We start from the raw sequence: 25,617 nt of genomic DNA, 5'->3' as shown, positions 1-25,617 counted from the left end.
GATATATTTTAACCCAAGGTTTGAATTTTGCTTCTAAGTCACACCTTTTGCCAACCTTAATTCAATATGAAGCTATTGATAATAATAATGGTAATAATAACAGTAGTAACTTACATTTATTGGGCATATACCATATGTCAGGCCTTGTTTTAAAAAGTATTAACTAATTCAGTTCTTCAAGGCAAGTTTATAAGTACTTAGAGCTGGTAAAAAATGTCAAAAGATAATTCTCTTAAAGAGCTATTATCGTTTCTCATCATGCCAAACATAGTAATTTAGTCATGCAGTCTCAATATCTACTTCAATTCTTCTTTAATCAGAGAATTATTTATAATTTTTAAAACTTAAATACACTTATTTTCTTAATTAAGTTTTTTTAAAATCCCAGAGTCAATTGGTTTTGGGAATAGCTAGTATTAAAATGCTACTTTTAGGAGCATGTCCTGTAGAATACATCTGTGCAAGTAGACAGATAATTATATTCAAGTTAGTACAACTTTAAAGAATTTTTTTTAAAGGTTGTTGAGTATAGTGGTGTGCACTCTGTAGTCCCAGCTACTTAGGAAACTGAGGTAGGAGGAACGCTTAGACCCAGGAGTTTGAGAGCAACCTGAGCACCATAGTGAGACTCCATCTCTAAAAAATAAAAATAAATTTTAAAAATGTTTTTAAAAGCCAAAGGATAGTTTTTATTTTAATTAATTGCTTTTAATCAATTAAAATAACTCAGAACAGAGAATTCTCATTGACGGTTTTAAAAAAGATAGAGGTGGCCGGGTATGGTGGCTCATGCCTGTAATCCCAGCATATTGGGAGTCTGAGGTGGGCGGTTCACCTGAGGTCAGGAGTTTGAGACCAGCCTGGCCAACATAGTGAAATCTCATCGCTCCTAAAAATACAAAAAAAAAAAAAAAAAAAAAAAAAGCCAGGCGTGGTGGCAGTCACCTGTAATCCCAGCTACTCAGGAGGCTGAGGCAGGAGAATCGCTTGAACCTGAGAGAAGGAGGTTGCAGTGAGTGGAGATTGCGCCTCTGAACTCTAGCCTGGGCGACAGTGTGAGACTCCATCTCAAAAAAAAAAAAAAAAAAAAAAAAGATAGCAGTAATAATAGGTTAGAGTGTTTCCCGCTGAAGAGCTGAGGTCAGTGTTGTTTCTGGTTTTATGACATCCACATCAGTCCTAGTACAGAATTTGAAACATTGTAATTTTGACTTCTTAACTGCTTAAGCAAAGCATCCTTGGTGTTAGCATAAGCACTTAGTGATTAGTATTTAATCATCATTTTAACAAAGAAAAGAACTTGACTTTAAAAAGTCATAAAATAAAATTCTTAGAATAAGTTTTGAAATATGCAGTGGAGGTAACACCTAGTCATATTCACACAAGAAGACTTTACACTATCCTTGAGAAAGTAGATAATAGTCAAGATGATGGGGTTTGAAGCCTCATTAGATCTGGGTTGGAACCTTAAAAATCTTACCAGATTAGCTATGCTCCCTTAGCCTCAGTTTCCCCACCTGTTAGTGAAGGTAATAATTTTACTTGCCTTAGATTGTCAGGAGAATCAAAGGAGATGTGGTAGGCATGATTATTGTTACTTCCCTCAATTACATTTTGATTCAAGCACTTAATTCTGAATTTAATTTCAACTGTTTTCTGAATGCCAAGTTCTTGTTTGTTTTGCTTTCTTTAAAAATATAGGATTAACCAGTTCCTTGACCTCAGGACTCTGGATTGGACTTAACAGTCTGAGCTTCAACAGCGGTTGGCAGTGGAGTGACCGCAGTCCATTTCGATATTTGAACTGGTTACCAGGTAGGGTTAAGCCTGTCTGTGTCGAATTAATCCAAATTTAAGTCATCTAGATGCCATGAAGACGTTTATTATCTCACCTGTTGATCTCAAAGAGAAGAGTTGGGAGACTTCATCAAATACAGTTCATTTCACCTTGTTTTGAAATCTACGCTAGATTTCCATATACTGAACTGTAAGGTTATACCAGCTTCCTGGGATAGGGATTTGCCTGCCAGGATTCTCACACAAATCAGTAAAGGTCTCTGTTTAAAGTTTCATTTCTCAGAGTATCCCTGATGTGTTGGGTATTATATTCAAAAGCAGATGTTGTGACTACTCTTAAACATGATTTACTAAATATGCTAGCTGCATTGTTACTATATACTTGCTGCTGCATCCACTTTGTCAACATCCTTGAGAGGATTAGCCAACATCTCTTTGTAAAGTTGGACAAGTGGATTGAAATTATTTTGGGTTGGAGAGTTTTTTTATGACTGTATGTTGAGTCATGAGGTATTTGCAATATTGCCGTCCTTGTGACAATGATTTTAACATCTACATTAACACCCACTTTTCCTGTTTTTGATTTAATAGCATTGGCTTAAAAAGAGTAGCCCCAGTTAATGCCACATGGAACAGAAGAATCACCCAGCTGAGCCCTGCCTGAATTCCTAGCCCACAGAATTGTGAAACATAATAAAATGGTGGTTGTTTTCAGGGCTGCCACCCTTTCTCATGGAAAAAAAAAAAAAATACTGTCTCAGTTACAGCTTATGATATTCCATACAAGCATAAAAATTCATTAGAGGTTTCTTGACAGTAGTTTATAGATACTATAAACTAGTATCTAGACTAGTTTAGTATAGATGCTAAACTAGTATCTAGACGAGTTTAGTATACATACTAAACTAGTATCTAGGCGAGTTTAGTATACATACTAAACTAGTATCTAGTTGTAGATAAAACCTACAAAAGCTTTCTAATTTTTTTAGAGGATAGAAAATGCTGTGAACTAATTATTTCTACATTGTGATAACATAAAAGTAACAGAATATAAAATAAGTTTACATATTGAGCAATTATTTAGAGAAAACAAAAAAAGATATAAAGTTTTTATCTTATTCACCAGTACCAACTGGTGTTAGTAGCCACTTGAGGCCTTCTACTGGGTATAAATCCAATCCCCACCCCTCAATCCCACCCCGTGCCTTTTTTCTTTTCTTTTTTTTTTTTTTTTTTTTTTTTTTTTTAGGAAAGAGTGCAATTAATGATTAGTGATGTCTGCCATGGGTGTGGGAAAAGAGAGAAGTATCATATTGGTCACATCTTTACTTATCAATTCTCCCATGGGCCAGACTATTATAATATGGTGTTCTTCAGACAGTCAGACTTCTTTTTTAAAGCCATTGAGTGGTTTTTGCATTTGGCTTAGAAAACTAAATTCTCCGTTTTTTTTTTTGTTGTTGTTTGTTTGTTTGTTTTGAGACAGGGTCTCACTCTGTTGCCCAGGCTGGAGCACAGTGGCACAGTCTCAGCTCACTGCAACCTCAGCCTTCCTGGCTCAAGTGATTCTTGTGCCTCAGCTTCCCAGGTAGCTGGGATTACAAGCATGCACCACCATGTCTGGCTAATTTTTTTTTTTGTAGTGATGGGATTTCCCCACATTGGCCAGGCTAGTCTCGAACTTCTGAACTCAGGTGATGTGGCCTGCCTCAGCCTCCCAGAGTGCTGGGATTACAGGCGTGAGCCACTGCGCCTGGCCAAACTCTCCATTTTCTATATTGGTTTATTGTATTAAAAGAAGAAAAACTTCAATAAAATAACATTTCAAATAGATGCTAAAACATGAGAGAAAGTTTTTAGAGAATATATTTTGGTTTAAATAAATTAAATTTTACTATGAAATTCCAGTTTCAAAGCATTACTTCAACATATGATGGTTACAGTGCTGTCACTCAAGTCTTGAGCTAATAATCAGTTCTATTTTTTTTCTGGAACATGGGACGTAAAAATTTCTGGAATATGGGAAGAGTTACTGCAAGGGAATACATATAAAATATCCTTTTTTTGTGGGTGAAGATTTTAGGTGTCTTTCTACCCATTCAGCCAGATGCAATTAGAGAATACTAGTTTGGCCTCAATCAGATTATTAGACAATAACACTTATTAGGGGACTAGAATTTATTTTTCTGTGTTGCTAAATTTTTATGCACATTAGGTAGTCATTTAATTTATTCAATTGGGGGTGATGATTATGATATTTAACCACTTGCATCCTACAAGTTCAGGGAGAAAATTTCCAGGTTAACTTTGGGTGAAGTAAAGAATGAAAGTGGAATATGATTAAGAAAGGGAAGTAAATGCTTTTTAAAGTTAAACTTCAATTCCTAAGAAGTAGGTGCAAGATTAAACTGCCTTGTGAAATAGTATGAGAGTTTCTTCCAACGAAAATTAGAGATCTTGCGCAAATTAAAAATCAGTTTCATGTAAGTTGTTCAGTCAAGCATTCAACTGGATAATTACCAAGTAATAAATCTCTGTCTCAAAAAAAAAAAATATATATATCCACTTTTGAAGTGAGGATATTTTGCATAAATGATGTACAAGTGTAAATTCAAATATATAGTAACTATAAACCACTATAGTGGTTTATATATCTATATATAAAGTGTTTATATATCTATATATAAAGTGTTTATATATCTATATATAAAGTGTTTATATATAATATATATAAAGTGTTTATATATAATATACATAAAGTGTTTATATATAATATACATAAAGTGTTTATATATAATATATATAAAGTGTTTATATATAATATATATAAAGTGTTTATATATAATATATATAAAGTGTTTATATATAATATATATAACATTAAAACTACTAATTGATGTCTCAAAGTTGAAAGAGGTATTGTATTGATAAATAAATGTGTAATATGATTTACTAATTAACACATTAATAACTAATAGCTAGAAAATGTATTTTTTTAAAGTTTCTTTTTAGTGCTGATATCTTATCGGTTAGCTCAGTTATCCTGTTATTTTAGTTACAGTATCAACAAATGTTTAAGATATCTTTATGCTTATTACTAACTTTATGATAACTTTTTGCTTATTACTAACTTTAAGATAACTTTGGCCGGGTGCAGTGGCTCACGCCTGTAATCCCAGCACTTTGGGAGGCTGAGGCAGGTGGATCATGAGGTCAGGAGTTCAAGACCAGCCTGGTCAAGATGGTGAGACCCCCCGTCTCTACTAAAAATACAAAAATTAGCTGGGCATGGTGTGGACACCTGTAGTCCCAGCTACTCAGGAGGCTGAGGCAGAGAATTGCTTGAACCCGGGAGGCGGAGGTTGCAGTGAGCCGAGATCACGCCACTGGACTCCAGCCTGAGTGACAGAGCGAAAGTCCGTCTCCAAAAGAAAAAGAAAAAAAGATAACTTTATGCTTATTACTAACCATTATTTTCTTTGTGTGGTAGTTAAATAAACTTTAAAAAAATTATTTAATTACCACACAAAGAATACCACCGAAGCTTTAAAAAGGTTATTTAGGTTATTACCTGCTCCAGACTTTGTGGAGCAGATAACATGATTTCCCTCTTGCAGGAAAGGAAGTGATGTTCAGGCACAGGTTACGTACACATTGGAGGTCACAAAGCATAGTTATTAACAGAATGTGGCTCATTCACCCTGTCTTCAGGTGGAAGGTGAAGCTAGTTTGGGGAGTACTGGTTTTTAAATCATATATTAGAATAGTAAAATGCATGTGAAATATATCAATGCCTGTATTCATCCCATTAGCAACGTTGACTTTATCTGGTTCCTTCATCAGTTTCCACTAAGAAATGGATAAGGCATGGCTGCTGAAAGCATTCTTCAGTAGGCTGAGTTGAAGATATTGAGAGAGTTTTAGTTCTGGGAGCACAGCATGTTGCCCTTCTAGCTCTCCCATTAGCTTTTTCTCCTCCGTTTATTTCTATTTTTATTTTTGAGAGAGTCTCACTCTGTTACCCTGTAACAGGCTGGAGTGCAGTGGTATGATCTCCATTCACTGCAACCTCTGCCTCCTGGGTTCAAGCAATTCTCCTGCCTCAGCCTCCCAAGTAGCTAGGATTACAGGTGCCCGCCAGCTCCCCGGCCGATTTCTTTGTATTTTTAGTAGAAATGGGGTTTCACTATGTTGGCCAGGCTTATCTGGAATTCCTGACCTCAGTTGATCCACCCTCCTCAGTCTTCCAAAGTGCAGGGATTACAGGCGTGAGCCACCGTGCCCGGTCCTAATAATGTTTAACATGGCAGGTTTGGAACATCATGTATTGTTTCTTTTTAATAAATTCTACTTTTAGATTCAGGGATACATGTACACGGTTGTTACATACCTAGGTAAATTGCATGTTGCTGAGGTTTGGGATATAAATGGTCCATCGCATCACCCAGGTAATGAGCACAGAACCCAGTAGTTAGTTTTCCAAACTTTGTTGCCCTTCATTCCTCCCCCAACTTATAGTCCCCAGTTTCTGTTGTTGCCATCTTTGTGTCCATGAGTATTCAGTATTTAGCTCCCGCTTAGAAGTGAGAACATGGCTATTTGGCTTTCTGTTGTGTGTTAATTCGCTGAAGATAATGGCCTCTAGTTGCATCCATGTTGCTGCAAAGGACATGATGATTTCGTTTTTTGTTTTTTTTTTTATGGCGGCATAATCATGCATTTCTTTCATTAGGTACCTCTCTTTGATAATGTAATCCATTGTGACAACTGTTCAAGTTTTAAGGTGAAGCTTTATTAGGTGATAATGGGGAAAAAGGTTGTTTCAAAGAAGTATATTTGCTTTATCAACATTCTCAGCATTGAAATGATCCAACGATAAGAAAACAATAGACACCCATCGTGTCTTTTGCTCTGCAGTCAGTACATATTTTTTTGTGAATGTGTAGCAAAAGACAGAATGGTGGTCCATTGAATCCCCAGGATGAAGACATGAGGAGACGTGGGGGGGATGCTGTCTGCTGGGAATAGCTATAATAGTCCACTTTAACTTTTCCTTTTCCTCAAAGGAAGTCCATCAGCTGAACCTGGAAAAAGCTGTGTGTCCCTAAATCCTGGAAAATATGCTAAATGGGAAAATCTGGAATGTGTTCAGAAACTAGGCTATATTTGCAAAAAGGGCAACACCACTTTGAATTCTTTTGTTATTCCCTCAGGTAAGTGATCTATGGGATCTGAAGTGCCTCAACTATTAGAATTGAAAGATAAGTGACATTACAGCTTAGGCGTAACTGTTGGAATGCCGCCAGAGGTTTTGTGGATAGTTGATGGGGTAAACTTAATGATATTACTGCAATATTTCTGTGTGCTGGTTGCTAACATTTCCTGAGTGTGCGGCGGTGTCTGGGCGTTGTGGAGACCCTCTGACCTAAATGAAAATGGTATCTTCACAAGCAGTCCTCTGAGGTAGGTGTCATGATTCACATGCTGTAGTTGAGGAAAAAGATATTCAGAGGATCCAGAAACCTTGCGCACATGGCAAATCCGGAATCCAGGCTAGAAAGTCAGTATTTGGAAGGGATGTTTACATGAGGTCCTCAGGGCTCTATCTGGGCTTCCTTGCTATTCGGTGTAGCATCTTATACTGAAGTTTTCATAGACTAGAATAAAATATCTAAAAAGTTGTAACTGAATTTGATTTATTTATTGAGACAGTCTCATTCTGTCACCCAGGCTGGAGTACAATGGCGTGATCTCAGCTCACTGCAACCTTCGCCTCCTGGGTTCAAGTGATTCTCCTGCCTCAGCTTCCTGAGTAGTTGGGATTACAGATGTGTGCCATCACGCCCGGCTAATTTTTGTATTTTTAGCAGAGACGGTGTTTCACTGTATTGGCCAGGCTGATCTCGAACTCCTGACCTTTGGTGATCTACCCACCTTGGCCTCCCAAAGTGCTGGGATTACAGGCATGAGCCACCGTGCTCATCCTGTAACTGAATTTTAAATATCGGCTAGACTTCAAGAAAAAAAAATCAATTGTGCTGTCCCTTACAATTTTATAGGAGAATAAACTACTAAGGCAAGAATTCTTTCTTCAAATTGATGAAAGACAAACTACATATTTTTATTATTACCTGTTTTTGGAGGGACAACTAATGCTTTAATGGTTTAATTTATTTACATTTTTCTGCTGGAGGAACCTGATAATGTGGCATTCTTTTTTTTTTCTCATTGGCTTTGAAAGCAATTTCATGTATTTTAAAATATGCTTGACTTGGCTAGAGATTCAAAAGGTACAACATGATAAATGATAAGATTTTCCCTACCTCTTACCTGTAACACCCAGTTTACCTTCCTGGAGAATAATTGTTTCTGGGTGTGTATCCTTAGTTATTCTGTGACTATATAAACAAATATGTTTATAATTATTTTTGTTTCATACAAATGGCAGTATACTATAATGTGCTTTTATCCCAAGTTTTCCACTTAACAATTTGGGACATCATTCCACACAGAATATAAATAGCTTCTATGTTTAGTTTTATGGCTGTCTAAAAGCTATTGCAGAGACAGCACGTATATTTTTTGACCAGTCTCCTGTTAATGGATTTTTAATTTAATTTACTTCCAATCTTTTATTAACACAAATAGTCCTGAGGTAAATAACTATATACATTATATGCACATCATTTCATGCATGTGATCATTCTTGGAAGTAGACTTGTTGGATTAGGGAGGAGATGTGTTTGCAATTTTAATTGATAGAGATTTGGCCAAGATCTTAAATAGATATAGATGAGGGACATGGATGTTGGGTTTGATTATCCTTTACAGGCTCTCCATAGTGACGGTGGGTATCTTTGGAGAAAGCCCACCATTTTTGCATTTTACCTCTACTGTTCCTCTTCTAGGGGAAATAGTGTATTTTTTGCTTTTTGGAAGCCTTCATACAGTTCTCTTTCTAAGACTTGGAATTTCCATGTTGCCAAAGAGGAGGATAGTTACTTTACAGTTTCTCTGGTACAGCACTCAGAATTCTGTAACTTGGCCTTACTGCTTAACCTGCCAGTGCTGGAATCCTCATGTGTAAAATGGAAATACTCATGACTCTTCTTCCTGACATAAAATTTTGTTCATTTCATCAAACACTCAGTACATTCTTATTTCTCTGTGATGCCTCCTTCACTTGCTAACCGCTTGATATCAGTTTCTGAACATCTCTATACTCCCTGGATTAATGATTCTGTTTTATCTATAAACTCAAATAAACCAGAGCTTGGAAAAGCATATCAGAGTTCAAATCATGCAGCATACAGGATTGGCAACATCCTTAGGCAAGAATTCAACCTCAAACCCTGTGAATTCTTGTAACACTAGCCCGTTTGTCCATAATCCTCAGGTCCCTAGGGCTGTATGTACTCTCTGGCTTAGCAGCCACTAACCACATGTGGCCACTGAGCGCATGAGCTGTGGCTAGAGGAACAAATCATCTTCTGTGGCTGCCCCAGGGAACTCCCCTTCATTTCACTCAAGTTGGTTGTTTTCATGCTTTCAAATATTTTTAAAGTTCATCAGTTCAGTTTTTGAAGGACTCAGCATTGGCTGATACTATTTTCAATTTCCTAGATAGCAAAATTAAAATAACCCACCAGAGGGCTCCAAAGCTGTACTAACCTTTCTTTCTTTTTCTTTTTCTTCTTCTTTTTTTTTTTTTTTTTTTTGTAACCACTGGAAGTGCACAGAATCTAAATTGTATTGAGGGAATAGAATTTTTTTTAAATATGCATTTTTTATTACAATTGTACAGCATTTGAGCCTCATGACTGACTAGTTACTTTTATGACTGCAGGGCACAAAATCCTGGGCTTAAACAATGTTTGAGATACTGTCCACCTTTAAGGGAAGATACGACCAATTCATTAAAGGAATAGTGAAGAAAGGTACCCTATAACGAACATATACTAAGGCAGCCATTTGAAAACATTTAATATGAGCTTAAATAATATATAAGTTCACTTTCATTTGGTAATGTAGTCCCCCTCTAAGCAAAACATGTTGCCAAATTACTGTTTGAAATAGTATCTCTAGAATAGTAATAACAAGCAGCCATGTATCAACTATAACTTCAATTCTTTTTCTCTTCCAATATTCAATATGCTTATATGTACCAGGCCCTGTGCCAGGCTCAAGGCAATAGGGATGAATAAAGTGAGTTTCTGCCTTCAAATGTCTTTATTGTCACTTTCCCGCAGCTCATTACTATTAAAGTAAATTTTTGCAGTGTATAATCAAGATTATGCAATTTGATCCTATTAGTAGCTATCCTGAGGATGTTGACAGCTGGTTTAATTAGGTAATGATTGTGTGGTGCTTGTGATTTACAAGCACTCTCTCTATTCTTTTCTAGTTCAGAAGAACACGGGGTAGGTGGTTTGATATTAGCGTCAGTACTAATCTCATTTAAAAATTTTCACCTGTATGGATACTTCTGTTCATGTGATGTGAGTTGCCTAAGATCACACAACTTACCGCAAATTCAGGTTTTACGAGTTCTGATTCCAAATCCCTCTCCTAGTCACAAGAGCACGTGTCAGTTTTGGGGAGCAAGTAAATGGTAGTGGGTCTGTTCTGAGGCAGCAGGTGGCTGACTCATGTGGCTATGGTGGCGGAGGCTCCTTGGGGACCCTTTGTCCCCCAGCCATTCCAGCTCTCTACTTCAACACTAATCTGCCTCTCAACAGTGACTGGCCTCCTAATGTCTATAGAATAAAGGAAATTCAAATCTTTAGGGGATTTGTTTAGTCCCCCAATGCTTTCAGGCCTCCAGCATTTAAACAGTGCATAACAGATGCTTAGTTCGGGTTTGCTGACAAGATTTAGATAATCTAATATATATTAGTATAGTCTTGTTGTAGGTACAACTTTTTGAAAAGAGATTTCCCATAGCCAAGTACGGTGGCTTATGCCCTGTAGTCGCAGCTACTCAGGAGGCTGAGGCAGGAGGATTGCTTGAGCCCAGGAGGTTGAGGCTGCAATGAGACATGATCACACCACTGCACTCTGGACTGGGGTACAGAGGGAGACCTTGTCTCTTAAAAAAAAAAAAAGAAGAAGAAAGAAAATTGATAAGGTGATTTCCCATTTGACTAAAAAGTAGGTTATTTTGTTTTGTCTAAAAACCAACAAAATACTATATGCCTTGTCTATCTTTTGTGAATATGTATGCTGCAAAAATAAAAACTAAATATTACCTTTATTTGCCTAGTAACTATAAGCTGTTTCATGTATTACATAAAATGATTAAAATATTGTTATAGTTTTAATCACATCTTTTAAAATTTTTTTCCAACCCCCCCTTTTTGTTTCTAGAAAGTGATGTGCCTACTCACTGTCCTAGTCAGTGGTGGCCATATGCTGGTCACTGTTACAAGATTCACAGAGATGAGAAAAAAATCCAGAGAGATGCTCTGACCGCATGCAGGAAGGAAGGCGGTGACCTCGCAAGTATCCACACCATCGAGGAATTTGACTTTATTATCTCCCAGCTAGGATATGGTGAGAAACCTGACAGTGATAATATGCTTGGCTTTAATCCTGGGAGCACCCCTCTCTACCCAACTCTGGAAAATTCTATTATAAACATCAAATTTAATCAATGTAAATTAATAATTCAGTGAACAACGTAAGAATTTAATCACAAACGCTGAAAAGGCCACAATGTGAAAATTGTATAATAATTGAAAGAATTCTTATCACTGAAAGGTAATTCAATTTCTTTTTCTTTTCATGTGTAATCCATTTATGCATGGTTTTAAAATATTATTTTTTTCATATAGTATCTGGATTCAGAGCAGTCTACCTTACACTTGTCAACAATGCTTAATTCCTTGGAATTATCTGTGTGTTTGTGTGTGTATTCTTTTTTTAGGTCCATATTTTATCTCCTGAAAAAGATTTCTAAATGGACTGTTTCAGACTTTGGATTTCTTTTTTCTTTGTGAATTTAGCTGATGCTGGGAGGGTGTTGAACAGTGAAAAATATAGTTGTTTTTTTTTTTTGAAATGGTTAGATGTCAGCCTAAACCTTTTAAAGAAATATACTTCTTGGCCAAGCTATGGTGACTCATGCCTATAATCCCACTACTTTGGGAGGCCAAGGTGGAGAGGATAGCTTCAGTCCAGGAGTTTGAGGCCAGCCCAGTGAACATAGCAAGACCTCGTCTCTACTAAAAAAAATTTTTTTAAAGAAATGTATGTCTCAATTTTAGGTGCATAATTAAAAATACATAGAAAATGTACTAACCAGAAAAAAAACAGATGAATAAAATGAGTTGGGAATGCTTGTCCCGAAGACGAGCGGCTTGAGAAACAGCATAATGATAATGGGCACTCAGCAGTGCTTGTTGATTAAATGATGATCATTTTCATCTTCCACTGATGAGACTGCTGAATAGCTGCAGCTGCTCTTCATTTCCCCCCAGCAAAACAAGAGGAAATGGATGGTGGAGATGGTGGAGACAGCTTCCTGACACATAGTGCCTGGAAACTGATGGGGGCTGGGGGAGGGGAGGAAAAGGCAACTAACAAATGGATGAGAAAAAAATAGAGTAGTAGCAGAGAAAGACTTAAAAGTCCCCGAAACACTCCTACTTCTAGCACCTGCCAAATGGTATCCATCTTCCTGTGTTGACCCCATTGAGTGTCTTAGGCCCTGAGAATAGCCCAGCTGCAGCCTATGAACAATTTCTTGGTTATTCTGTGTCTACCTATCCTGGAAAATTCACAGTAGAAGATAATAATGGAATCAGAACTGATATGTCTGAATAACAATTACTTAAATTTAGTGTGGCACTTATAGCCAGTAAAGTTTGCAAATGATTTAGCAGAAAACAGGTTAGTTAGGATGCTATAGAACTAGCGTGCACATTTAACTCTACTTTGTATAACATAATATAGTAAAAGAAAAAAACCTGATATTTTTATTGCTATAATTATTTTAGGAAGTTGGATGGCCAAAGTTGCTTTGAAATTCAGCTTGAGAATTAGTAAATAAATTAGAAAACCTTCCATTAAAAATTATTGATAAGATTTTATTTTAAACAATAAAATAATATTAATAAAAGTAAAGTTGTAAAGTTAAAATTATTGTTTCTAAACAAAAGCCTAGAAACTTTTTTTTTAGATAGTTGAGATGATACCTTTTGTATTAATCATGGAAGTATATTTCAAGTGGATACATTAAGACCTATACACGTAAGTTATGATTATACCAATGAATACAACTTCCCCAACTGATTGATAAAAATCAGCATAACAACTTTACACTCACATCTTATATATTTTTCTAGGATCAAGATTGTGCTTAGGAATTGAAGAAGCTATGGGGGAGAGCAATTTAGTGAGAAATACGTATATAGAAAACTCTTAATACTATACTCTAATTGTGGGACTTGGGAGGTTAGTTTTTCTTTGATCTTCAATTGAAATCTTTGAGGGGTACATGAGGTCACTTTGAAGCCTGCATTTGTTGCTGAAAAGATCACGATCTGCAAATCAAGTGAAAGGAGAAGAGGATCATCCTGGCAGTGTCATTCATTCTCCACGGCACTGGAAACATCTGCCAGTGCTGGCGCTAGGCCAGCTAGAGACTTCTCCAAAAGCAAAGTTGAATGACAACTTTCAGGAGGAAGAGACTAAACCGCTTAGGGAGATTCTTACATATTGTGATATTTTCCTCATTTTCTACCACAACATCATCTTTACAATACTTTGGCAACTAATTTTATTGTATCACTAAATGATCATTCATCAAGCATTCATGATGGGACTCCAAGTTGTGTGCATTAGATAGATATTGATTTGTGTATTCTTTAACTTTTTTAAATTTAGACAAGTTTATTTTTTAGCCATGACATCTTAAACCTTCATTGACTTTAACTTTATCCCATTTTTGTTGTGATATGTAGGAATTTTTAGCATGGCACCTACTTATAAAATCAGTAATGCTCTCCATAGAATTTCAGAACAAAATGATCACGTTTTAAATCTATATTGGTTGTTTTGGTTTTAACCTCATTTGTTATTGAAGTTTTGCTGGAATTTCATGGCATTTCATGATGAAAATGATTACAGATTCATTTGTATATGCAGCCTAATAGATAGGTCCCAAATGTCAGACGCAAGTCTCGCCTCTTGGTTTATAATTCTTTCACTATATAGATAATTTTCACTCCCAGTGCAGTGATTGATCTTTAACAGAAGTACCTAGAATGTTCTTGATAATAAGAGTCAGTAAAATAGAAGTAGTTTAACATTTTTGTTATTTGAAAACATCAATTTAATCATAGTCAAATAGATGTATATAAATAGGCTACCATCAATAATATGAGTGCAGTTGGCATGGTAAATTATTTGTAACAATAAAAGCAGCTTCGTAAGATAGAGCATGGTAATAGACCTACCTCAATTTTGTTTTTGTAACTGCCAAGAGATACAATCTATAATATTTCCACTAAAGAATACAGTCATATTCACAATGTAAAGGGTACACTACACAGCCTAAAACTAACAAGGTAAAATGTAGTTGGCATCTAAGTCGACAGCATGTAGGTCAGATGAGCACTCATAACGACTATCTTTCATGATGGTGATCTTATCAAGGGAAGTAGAGCCCTGTTGATAAAGCAGAGTGCCTTCCGTTCCTTTTACCCCCCGACCTTTGGAAAGCAACCCTTGTATATACTACTGTGTGTTTCTTCCTGTTTAGAGCCAAATGACGAATTGTGGATTGGCTTAAATGACATTAAGATTCAGATGTACTTTGAGTGGAGTGATGGGACCCCTGTAACATTTACCAAATGGCTTCGTGGAGAACCAAGCCATGAAAACAACAGACAGGAGGATTGTGTGGTGATGAAAGGCAAGGTAGGGCCACTTGAATGACTGATACTTATAATGAAAGTCATGGGGGATTTTTCCTTCTGTCCCAGTCAGTTACATATGTTTGTTTAGATTGTTTTTATTCTACATAAATTGGCATGGATCAAAGGTGAACCAAAATTCAGATTTGATTTCTTGAATCCCTCTCGATTGTCTAGCAAAGTCCAATTTTCAACAGGATCACTGAAGCAATGGACAGAAACTTTTGGTTCAAGGATGAAATTGGCCTATAATGAATACTCATATTGTTCCTATGGCACTATATATATATATATATATATATATATGGCCCTATATATATATATATATAGGGCCATATATATATATAGTGCCATATTATAATGGTGTGTATATATCCACCGAAGCTCTCATTTGACCAATTAAGCCACATATATGATTATGTATGTATATGTAAAAAGTTATTATAAGCCATATATATGATTACAGGAGATGTAAAAAGAGATATATATGTGTGTGTGTGTGTATATATATATATATATATATGTAAAAAGAGATTGTAGTCCCGTACATACGTGAGAGATATATATACACCAAGTAGATGCAGATCTACTTAGAACTATGGTGGATTAGGTCTGGAACCTGTACTTGGGAAGCTACATTCATTTTTTTCAGTTTACATGGAGATATCATATGAAATGATTGCTTCTATGATTGAAATATGACCTTAGTGATTGAAAAATGTTATCAAATTTATCTTTTATTAATAGATGATAAACACAGTGATTAAGAGGCTGAGTTTTGCTGCGTGACTTACTCCTTTATTTGCAAAATGAGAATAAGAGCTGTACTCAGCTCACCTGTGGATATGAGGTGTTTTTTTGTTGTTGTTGTTTGTTTGTTTGTTTTTTAAGACAGAGTCTTGCTCTGTCACCCAGGCTGCAGTGCAGTGGTGCAATCTCAGCTTATTGCAGTCTTGACCTCCTGGGTTCAGGCCTCCCAAATAGCTGTGACTAAAGGTGCATGCCACCATGCCTGGCTAATTTTTCGGATTTTTGGTAGAGATGGGGTTTTGTCATGTTGCCCAAGCTAGTCTTGAACTCCTAAGCTCAAGCGATCTGCCGGCCTCAGCCTCCCAAAGTGTTGAGATTATAGGCGTGAGCCACTTTGCCAGGCCCAGGATATGAGTATTAAATAATGCATGTATGGTACACAGTTCCCAGCCTATATTTATTGTTCAATAATTTTTGTCATTATGGTTGTTTATTTTTGTCATTGTGGTTGTTTTTATTGTGATGGATTGAAAGTTTAAGAACATATTAGGTGTTAACTATCCAAAGAGTAGGCAGAAGAAACCAGAAAGCAGCATGCTTGGAGGAGGTGAAAGGTCAGTGTGGTTGAAATCATGAAGTTAGAGCCGGAAGGGTGGGTAGGAACTGAGGTTCAAGAAACATGAATTGTCTCAGAGGGGTAAAACCAAAGTGGCCATTTATAAATATTACTCTGGCTAAAGGCTTATGTATCGGATTGCATTGGGCTGAGACCAACTAAGAGATGAGGAGTTAAAGACAGACAATACAGCAAACATTTTATTTATTTATTTATTTATTTATTGAGATGGAGTTTCGCTCTTGCTGCCCAGGCTGGAGTGCCATGGCACAATCTTGGCTCAATGCAACCTCCGCCTTGAGAGTTCAAGCGATTCTCCTGCCTCAGCCTCCTGAGTAGCTGAGATTACAGGCGTGTACCACCACACCTAGCTAATTTTTTTGTATTATTAGTAGAGACAGGGTTTCACCATGTTGGCGCGGCTAGTCTTGAACTCCTGACCTCAGGTGATCCACCCACCTTGGCCTCCCAAAGTGCTGGGATTATAGGCGTGAGCCACCGCGCTTGACCCATAAAACATTTTTTTCAAGATGTTTAGCAGCGAAGGGAAGGAAAGGAGAGGTCCTGTTAACATGAAATCTCAAAGGAAAAGAGAGGGGATAGAATCTGAAATAAAGTGGAAGGTTGGGCCTCAGATCCAGGAGAACACTCATCAGTAGAAATAGGAAGAAGGGAGAAAAGATGACTGTGGTTTCATGATGTTTTCAAGTTGGTGTGTTGGGTGCAGGAGATTTTTCTGGATGGCTTATATGAACTTGATTAATTTGAAGACAGAGCTGACTGCAGGGGTTGATGAAGAGGCTGCATGCAGCCGGGCCCGGTGGCTCACGCCTGTAATCCCAGCACTTTGGGAGGCCGAGGTGGGTGGATCACGAGGTCAGGAGATCTAGACCATCCAGGCTAACACGGTGAAACCCCGTCTCTACTAAAAATACAAAAAATTAGCCGGGCATGGTGGCAGGCGCCTGTAATCCCAGCTACTCAGGAGGCTGAGGCAGGAGAATGGCATGAACCTGGGAGGCGGAGCTTGCAGTGAGCCGAGATCTGCGCCACTGCACTCCAGCCTGGGCGAGAGAGCAAGACTCCGTCTCAAAAAAAAAGAGGCTGCATGCAAACCTCTTGCGAGCACCATCATCTAAGGACTTACAGACATTTTTAATTTCTCCCTGGATTCCTCTAAACAATGGCTTGGAGCTTGGACATCTCAGATATAAAATCATATTGGGGCTCCAATCTCTTTTTACATGTTTGTAGCCAGAGCCAAAATTACTGTTTACATGTGAACATGTCAATTACCTTTCCTTTTAGTAGATGCCGTTTTCTCTCAACAATCTTGGATCTTAATTTTCCTCCTCTGAGGCACAGTTACAAGAAAATAACATCAAAGTCCAAAATTGGCTGGGCACAGTGACTCGTGCCTGTAATCCCAGCACTTTGGGAGGCCAAGGCGGGTGGATCGCCTGAGGTCAGGAGTTCAAGACCAGCCTGGCCAACATAGTGAAACCCCATCTCTACTAAAAATACAAAAAATTAGCAGAGCGTGGTGGTGGGTGCCTGTAATGCTAGCTACTGGGGGGCTGAGGCAGGAGAATCACTTGAACCTGGGAGGCATAGTTTGCCATGAGCCAAGATCGCGCCACTGCACTCCAGCCTGGGGGACAGAGTGAGACTCCAGCCTGGGGGACAGAGTGAGACTCCATCTCGAAAAAAAAAAAAAAAGAAAGCCCCCAAACTGATAATCCTTTATTTTTTTTTCTCTCTGCTCCCTGTAGGATGGGTACTGGGCAGATCGGGGCTGTGAGTGGCCTCTTGGCTACATCTGCAAGATGAAATCACGAAGCCAAGGTCCAGAAATAGTGGAAGTCGAAAAAGGCTGCAGGAAAGTGAGTGCACCATGCCCACAGTGACTTAAGCTGAGCACACATGAGTTGATACCGTTGGCTTTATTTTTATGTGTGAAAGTGCCCTGTTATTGCAGTAGCCAAGGGTTTCTGCTGTCTCAATCTTCAATGGTTTATTGTTAGTGTTTGATCTTACTGTTCTTAAAGTTTTCTTTGGGAATTCTCTATAGTTAATACGGAGGTACACAAGGCCGGTAGCTCCTTTCAGAATGTCTTGGGAATTGGAAGAGAGAGAACAGGAACTAAAATGGCACATCAGAGGGAGTCTGGGTAAGTTGAGGACAGGCCATGGGCGAAGGTGTCATCCATAGTCTACTATAGTCTGTCATCCTATGGGTTGTTAAGAACATTTCCAGTAGATACCCCCAAGTTGCTGATAGCAAATGATCCTTAGTCATTTTTTTCCCATTTATAATATTTCTCATGAGGCATCTCCTGGAGAGGATTCTTCTCAGTAGGTCACCGCAGTGGGGAGGTAGGAAACCCAGCCTCCAAATGGTACCTGCAGTAACTCAGTGGTCCCTGTGAAATAGTTTTTTAAAGCACACAGAAGCTATGAAATCACAGGGTTTATGGATATCATTTTCCTGTTTGATTGCTACTTCTTTTCTCCTTTCTCATTTTCCTTGAATAAAAATGAAGTAGAAGCTATTTTTCCCCAAGAGTATTATGTTGTGGTCACATAATCTTAGAACATGTACCAGAAAGCTGATAATTTGGTACTATAAAAATAAACCGTAAAGAAATAGAGCAGATAATGGAAAATCATAGCATGGAAGAGGCACAAAGGACCTGGGTGATTTCACAGTTCCTCTTCTAAGTTTTGAATTCTGGAAACTTCAGCTCAGAGAAGCAATGTAGCTTTGTGATAGAAACAGAGGCGAGGCTAGAACTCAGGTCTCCTGTCCCTAGACCACTATCCTTTGTTTCGGTTCCAGCATACGTTCATATTCTTTGCCTGATCATATGCTTACACAAGCTTATATATTACTGTCATTTTCTAAAATAACAAACCTTACATTTTTATTACTTTTAATCAATCTGTTTTATTTTTTTCTATTTTCCTACGCATCTAAAATCTTGATAATAATCCTGTTTAATCATTAGGATGATAATAAAAATAAAATAATAGCAGTCCCTTCTCAACTACAATTATTGCATTCTAATAGGTTTACAGAGTGAATATTATAGTCCTGATTAAAAAGAAGAGGAAACTGAAACACAAAGAGTTTAAACAACTTGACCACTTTAAAATCACCTGTTTGAGGCAGTGTTTTCCTTACCAGGCTGGGAAGACTAGGGAAGAAAAAATCCACTCATCAACAAAGGAAGATAATAATGCAATTTTTTTGTCTGGGCTTTGGCATGCAGTGGTGTTGAGCAGTCTTTCTAAGAATTCAAAGATCACAGGCTTGTTGTTGTCGCACAGACCTGGGATTTAATTTTCAATTCAGTGCTGTCAGTGTGGGAAACCCTAAACCAAGAAATCTACCTAAAGTGGCCACGAGTTTCTAATATTCCAGGATTCCTGATATATATAAATGTAAATCCTCATTATAAAGAAGTCTCATTATTCAAGCTGTGGGAACCCCATAGGTGAGACTGAAACCCCAAATTATAATATATACTACCAGGATCTTCATATGGAGAAAATTTATAGATATGACATTAAAATAAAATGTGTTTTAAAATGTTTACAGAAAAAGACAGAAATGAAACCATTGATCAGCCACCAAATTGTCTGAGAATGTCTTAAATTCATCCTCACCCTGAATAATAGTTTAGCTAGGTCAGTTTAGAATTCTGGATTGATGGTTGTTTTCTGACAATAATTTACATATTATTTTATTATACTTTCTCCTGGCCTTATTTTTGCTACTGGAATTCCTGCTGTCACACTAATTCTTCTTTTGTTTTGAAGTGGATATGCTGGTGGTTCTCTCTGATTGATCTTAAAATCTTCTCCTTGTCTTTGGCATTCTGCAGTGCCTGGGTGAATGCCGAGTACCTAGTGGAATGCTGCAGTGTAGCATTCTACTACATGTGCCTAGATCTGGAATTATTTTATTTGTTGCCTTTGCTCCCCAGTGTGATTCTTTTTTTTTGAAATGGAGTCTTGCTCTGTCACCCAGGCTGGAGTGCAGTGGCACAATATCAGCTCACTGCAACCTCCGCCTCCCAGGCTCAAGTAATTCTTCTGCTTCAGCCTCCTGAGTAGCTGGGAGTATAGGCACAAGCCACCATGCCTGGCTAATTTTTGTATTTTTGGTAGAGATGGGGTTTTACCATATTGGCCAGGCTGGTCTTGAACTCCTGACCTCGTGATCCATCCGCCTTGGCCTTCCAAAGTGCTGGGATTACAGCATGAGCCATCGTGCCAGGCCCAGCGTGATTCTTTGAGGTTTCACAGCCATCTTTCAGTTCTTGAAAGTGATCCATCATTAGTTTTATTTGCTGCTTCTGAAACTTCTGAAACTTATCATAGGCAGTTGTTCAGCCTTCTCATTCTATTGTCTATGCTTTCTATCAACATGTTATTTAACCCCTTTTCATATCTTCATCTCTTCCTATGCTATCTTTTCTATCTTGCTATCTTTTCATCTTTTCATCCAATTTACTAATTTTCTATGAAACCCTGATTACTACATTTAATCTGACCATTGAGTTTTTAACTTCATTGCTATGTTTTTCTTTTGTAGACATTCCATACTTTGGGGTTCACATCCTCCTGTTCTTTGTGCTTACTATTTTAATCTTTTGTTATTGGATTTATTCTTTTGTTACAAAGTCATCTCAAACATGCTGGTTTTTTTTTTTTTTTTAATAAGAGCTTTCCGTTTTACTATGCTCTGTTGTTGACTCTTCCTTAAAATGGGACATTTTCTCGTATGGCTTGTTGTTGTTGTTGTTTTTGAGAAGGAGTCTTGCTTTGTTGCCCAGGCTGGGGTGCAGTGGCACGATCTCGGCTCACCGCAACCTCTACCACATGGGTTCACACAATTCTCCTGCTTCAGCCTCCCAAGTAGCTGGGACTACAGGCGCGTGCCATCACGCCCAGCTAATTTTTGCATTTTCAGTAGAGACAGAGTTTCACCATGTTGGTCAAGTTGGTCTTGAACTCCTGACCTCAAGTGATCCACGTGCTTCGTCCTTCCAAAGTGCTGGGATTACAGGTGGGAGCCACTGCGCCTGGCTGGTTTGTTGTTTTTGGTTGTGATTTAGTGACCTCTCCATCCCCACCCATCTCCCTAAATGTCACAGTCTCTCTTGTCCTGGTTGGTGGGCGTATTTCTGATGTGTGGTTTTGCATTCTACTTCTTGGAGTGCTTTAGAGATTCTTCTTTTACAGATTAAGTATGACTTTAAGTTTTTGGCTGTGGGTTCCCATACAATGTGGATAGCATAAACGTGGAACTGTCACTCATCTGCGGTACAAACTTGGTATTTATTTTCAAACTCAGGAACTGTTTTTTTCCGGTACTCAGAACCCCAGGTAGATGACAAGACACTATCATTTCCTGGTTCTGTGGGAAGAATGTTCTAGTTCTCCTTTAACCGAGGGGTTACGGGGGTTACTGGTATCATTATTCTACAAGGACCTCGTTTCCAACTCTCTGCCTCAAGTGAGACAAAGGCCAAATATCATATTCTGTATGGACACTAACACCACAGCACCTAGGACCTTAATCTAGGATCTCATATGTCCTTGGCCAACAACAATTTAGTTTTTGCATTTTCCATTCAGCTTTTAGTATTCTACTAAATTTGGGTACCTGGAGATTTCCCCCTTCTTCCTCTCAAACTCTAGTATGGATTTTTCATTTATTGTTATGTTTTTATTTAGCATTTCTGTTTTTTTTTTTTTTTTCTGAGACAGGGTCTCACTTTGTCACCCAGGCTCGAGTGTAGTGGTGTGATTGATCGTGGCTCACTGTAGCCTCCACCTCCTTGGTTCAGTCAATCCACCTGCCTCAGCCTCCCAAGTAGCTGGGACTACAGGCACATGCCATCATGCCTAGCTAATTTTATAAAATTTTCTGTAAAGATAGGGACTCACTATGTTGCCCAGGCTGGTCTTGAACTCCTGGGCTCAAGTCGTCCTCCCGCCTTCGACTCCCAAAGTGCTGGAATTACAGGCATGTGCCACTGTGCCTGGCCATTTCTGTGTATTTAGAGTATGGCAGAAGGAGGAACAATGCTGAATCATACTGCCTGAAGTTTGAAAAGTGCTCTCCTATGACCAAATGATGTAGCTTTATACCCACCTTCTAGTATTGTCTTCCATAGGCAACTAGGCTTGCTCTTCCCCAAATTCTTTCCTGTGGTTACCTATTCTAAAGCTGGTATCTTAGCCGTTCTGTTCAGTTTCCTCAGTAAACATTTCACAAACTGTTTTGTTGCAAGATATGTTATTTGTTTATGTGTATAATTTTCATTGCATTTCAGATTCTTCAGAGTTGTGTTCTTTCGACATTCCTATTGTTTATCCAATAGTCTCATGATAGAAAAAGTATTAAAATAATATTTTCTAAGGTTGGGCACAGTGGCTCACGCCTATAATCCCAGCACTTTGGGAGGCCAAGGCGGGTGGATCACTTGAGGTCAGGAGTTTGAGACCAGCCTGGCCAGCATGGTGAAACCCCATCTCTACTAAAAAGACAAAAAAAAATTGGCCGGATGTGGTGGCACGTGCCTGTAATTCCAGCTACTCTGGAGACTGAGGCAGGAGAATTGCTTGAACCTGGCAGGCGGAGGTTGCAGTGAGCCAAGATTGTGCCATTGCACTCCAGCCTGGGTGACAAGAGCAAAACTCCATCTCAAATAATAATAATATTTTATAATACATATGCATGAACTCTGCTCATTTATTCACTGCTTGATAACATTAATAGGGCTGGAAAAAACATCACTTTTACTGCTATATGATTGGACATACGCTTTCAACATTTGCAGAAGCAAACCAAACCTGTAATAATGAGAATGCTTATTTAACAACTATTGAAGACAGGTATGTAACTATTTTAATTTCATTTTAAAATATGTCAAATAGAAAAAAGTTTCAGAAAAGCCCAAGTATCAACATGCTCTAAATTTCTGAGTCTATTATGTGTGATCTTGAGGTAAGATTTGTAGAGGTAGGAGCATTAAAAATAATATTCTTATTTGGATTCTTCACTGCAAACATTATAAACCGTTTTTTTGCTAAATTTAGTAATATAAAGCAACATTCAGAACAGTTTACAAATAATAATCTAGTAAATGTAGTTTATAGAACTAACTTTTTAGTGATCCATTCTATGTTGAATTTTTTAAAGCAGGAAAGTAACTAAAAGTTGCCAGCTCAAAATCACATTATATCTTTACCACTCTCTCCACCAAAAAAGAAGGCAAAGAAGTTTACTGAATAATTCATTCATTCTTTCCATTCTTCCATTCTTTGCTTTGCTTTGCTAGGTTAACAGACACCTAGGTCAGGAAAATCACATGGACATAGGGAAGTTTATGTAATTTTTTATCTCTAGGGTCACATCTATTTTTAAGATTTATTTATTTACTTTTCACCTACTCTATGCAAAGCTGTGGATTAGCCACAGAAGCAAGTTTACAAAAATGGAAAAGAATCTATTTCACTTGCAGTAAAGAAGTAACAAAATTAGGGAGTTTTAGTACAATAAGTTATATTTACTGGACTTTCAAGTCAGACCGAATAAAATGTAGGAGATACTCTTGATATTAAAAATCTTTGGATAAAAATGAGAGATGTCATAACATTTCATAGTCTTCATAAAAGAACTGTATTTCTACACACATGCTGCTTTTGTGTATATTTAAATGTCTAATATATGGTAGTAGCACCCTAATACAATGCTAACATCTGAAACTCAGAATGTAGGTACTTTATATCTTTGGTGAGGGAGGTGAACTGCTCACCTTTAAGTACCATGAGATCATATTCTGGTTTGCACTATAATTGGTCTTTTGGTCTTTTGGTGATTATGTACATGATTTCATTGTATTTTATATTTATTTTTCCTTACGTATCTTCTATAATATACTCAGGAGTTCACTAACTGTCTTGCTGAATATGGTTTAGAGACATTTAAGGCAACTAAATCGAGTTTGGAACTTTTAATTTTTTTGTTTTGTTTTGTTTAGGGAATGAAATTATTTAGACTATGGTCAAATAAAATGTTGTATTGCTGTTAGGTTTCTCTATATTCTCTTCCTGCTCTCTCTGAAGTCATCTACAACTCTCTCCATTCCTGGAAACTTTGGACAGCATTTTTCTTTTTCTCGAAAGACAGATTTTTGCCCATGTTGCTGCCTCCATTGTTTTGTTTGTCATTTTAGACACGTTTTCGGTGCCTTGTCAACCGAATTTTATTCTTCCCAGATTAATGCCAAATAGACAAGAATCTTAAGGGAGAGAAAGTGTTGGAATTCATGAATCTGCTTCTCATTCATTCTGGAGATTGAGTCTCTGCTTCTCTATATTTCTTGATAATTTTCTCTTTTGTTTCAAAGCTGAAATATGAGAGAATAAAATTGAGGAGGGAAATTCATGCAGATTATTCCATGAGTATTATCCTTGATAATGTTATTAACCTTGAACTTGCTTAATCAAGAATTGAGCAGAACTATTTGAAGAGTGGACTGATTTTTTAAAACATTGTATTTTAAAATGCATTAGTTTTCTTCTTTGTATTGTCAAAATTCTCTGACATTTTGAGAATAGGCAGAGGGGCTGGTGAGGGCTAGAGGGAGATGGTTTGAGTATCTCCAAATGATTTTATATACTCAGCTATATGGTATTTTTCCGTCATAAGCTCACATTTCCTTGGTGACAATGTGTGTGATGTAGATGACATACAAATATAACACAATATATTTGAATTACCAATTCAATTATAGCTCAAACATAGAACTGAGATAGTTCTCATGTTGATAATTTTGAAAATTGGCATAAATGTTTTGAAAACTTAATTGAATGTTAATTCTTCTTTTTAAAGATATGAACAAGCGTTCCTGACTAGTTTCGTTGGCTTAAGGCCTGAAAAATATTTCTGGACAGGACTTTCAGATATACAAACCAAAGGAACTTTTCAGTGGACCATCGAGGAAGAGGTTCGGTTCACCCACTGGAATTCAGATATGCCAGGTATGGGCAGTGCTTAGGCTGAGGGTCGCGTTCACCCTACGAATCCGTTAGATAAAATCTGTTATTCCTCGGGGTACCTCTGCAAAAGACTAGGTAAATTAATCATGCTTTTAGTAACAATTTATATTTCATTCTCTTTTTGTTTTTTCTTTTCTTCCTTTTTTTCTTTTCTAAAAATTTCCTGATAGGTTTAGTGTTCTAAAGAAAAAAGGAAGAAAAAAATTGCTAGGTTATCTTGCTGGGTTATCTGGTACTGGTCTATTTAAAACCTATTCATGAAGTTCTCAGTGGTCACAAAGGTTTCAAATGGTTGACTCTTTCTTTTTTTTTTTTTGAGACAGAGCCTCACTCGGTTGCCCAGGCTGGAGTGCAGTGGCGCCATCTTGGCTCACTGCAACCTCAACCTTCCAGGTTCAAACAATTCTCGTGCCTCAGCCTCCTGAGTAGCTGGGACCACAGACATGTACCACCACGCCT

At 37.6% G+C, this 25,617-nt stretch overlaps 1 protein-coding gene across 1 annotated transcript in view; it reads left to right on the top strand.

The window, feature by feature from the left end:
- MRC1 (mannose receptor C-type 1) overlaps window positions 1-25,617 on the top strand; it is a 103,079-nt gene that overhangs the window by 29,554 nt on the left and 47,908 nt on the right. The window contains exons 5-11 of the mRNA XM_030819236.1: window positions 1,702-1,815; window positions 6,864-7,010; window positions 11,164-11,349; window positions 14,561-14,718; window positions 17,853-17,963; window positions 22,874-22,989; window positions 24,992-25,140. Coding sequence (XP_030675096.1) covers window positions 1,702-1,815; window positions 6,864-7,010; window positions 11,164-11,349; window positions 14,561-14,718; window positions 17,853-17,963; window positions 22,874-22,989; window positions 24,992-25,140 — 981 coding nt within the window. The remainder of the gene's footprint in view (window positions 1-1,701; window positions 1,816-6,863; window positions 7,011-11,163; window positions 11,350-14,560; window positions 14,719-17,852; window positions 17,964-22,873; window positions 22,990-24,991; window positions 25,141-25,617) is intronic.

The sequence above is a fragment of the Nomascus leucogenys genome, chromosome 9, assembly GCF_006542625.1.
Source record: "Nomascus leucogenys isolate Asia chromosome 9, Asia_NLE_v1, whole genome shotgun sequence".
NCBI classification, from domain to species: domain Eukaryota; kingdom Metazoa; phylum Chordata; class Mammalia; order Primates; family Hylobatidae; genus Nomascus; species Nomascus leucogenys.
This window is presented reverse-complemented; position numbering and strand designations above follow the sequence as displayed.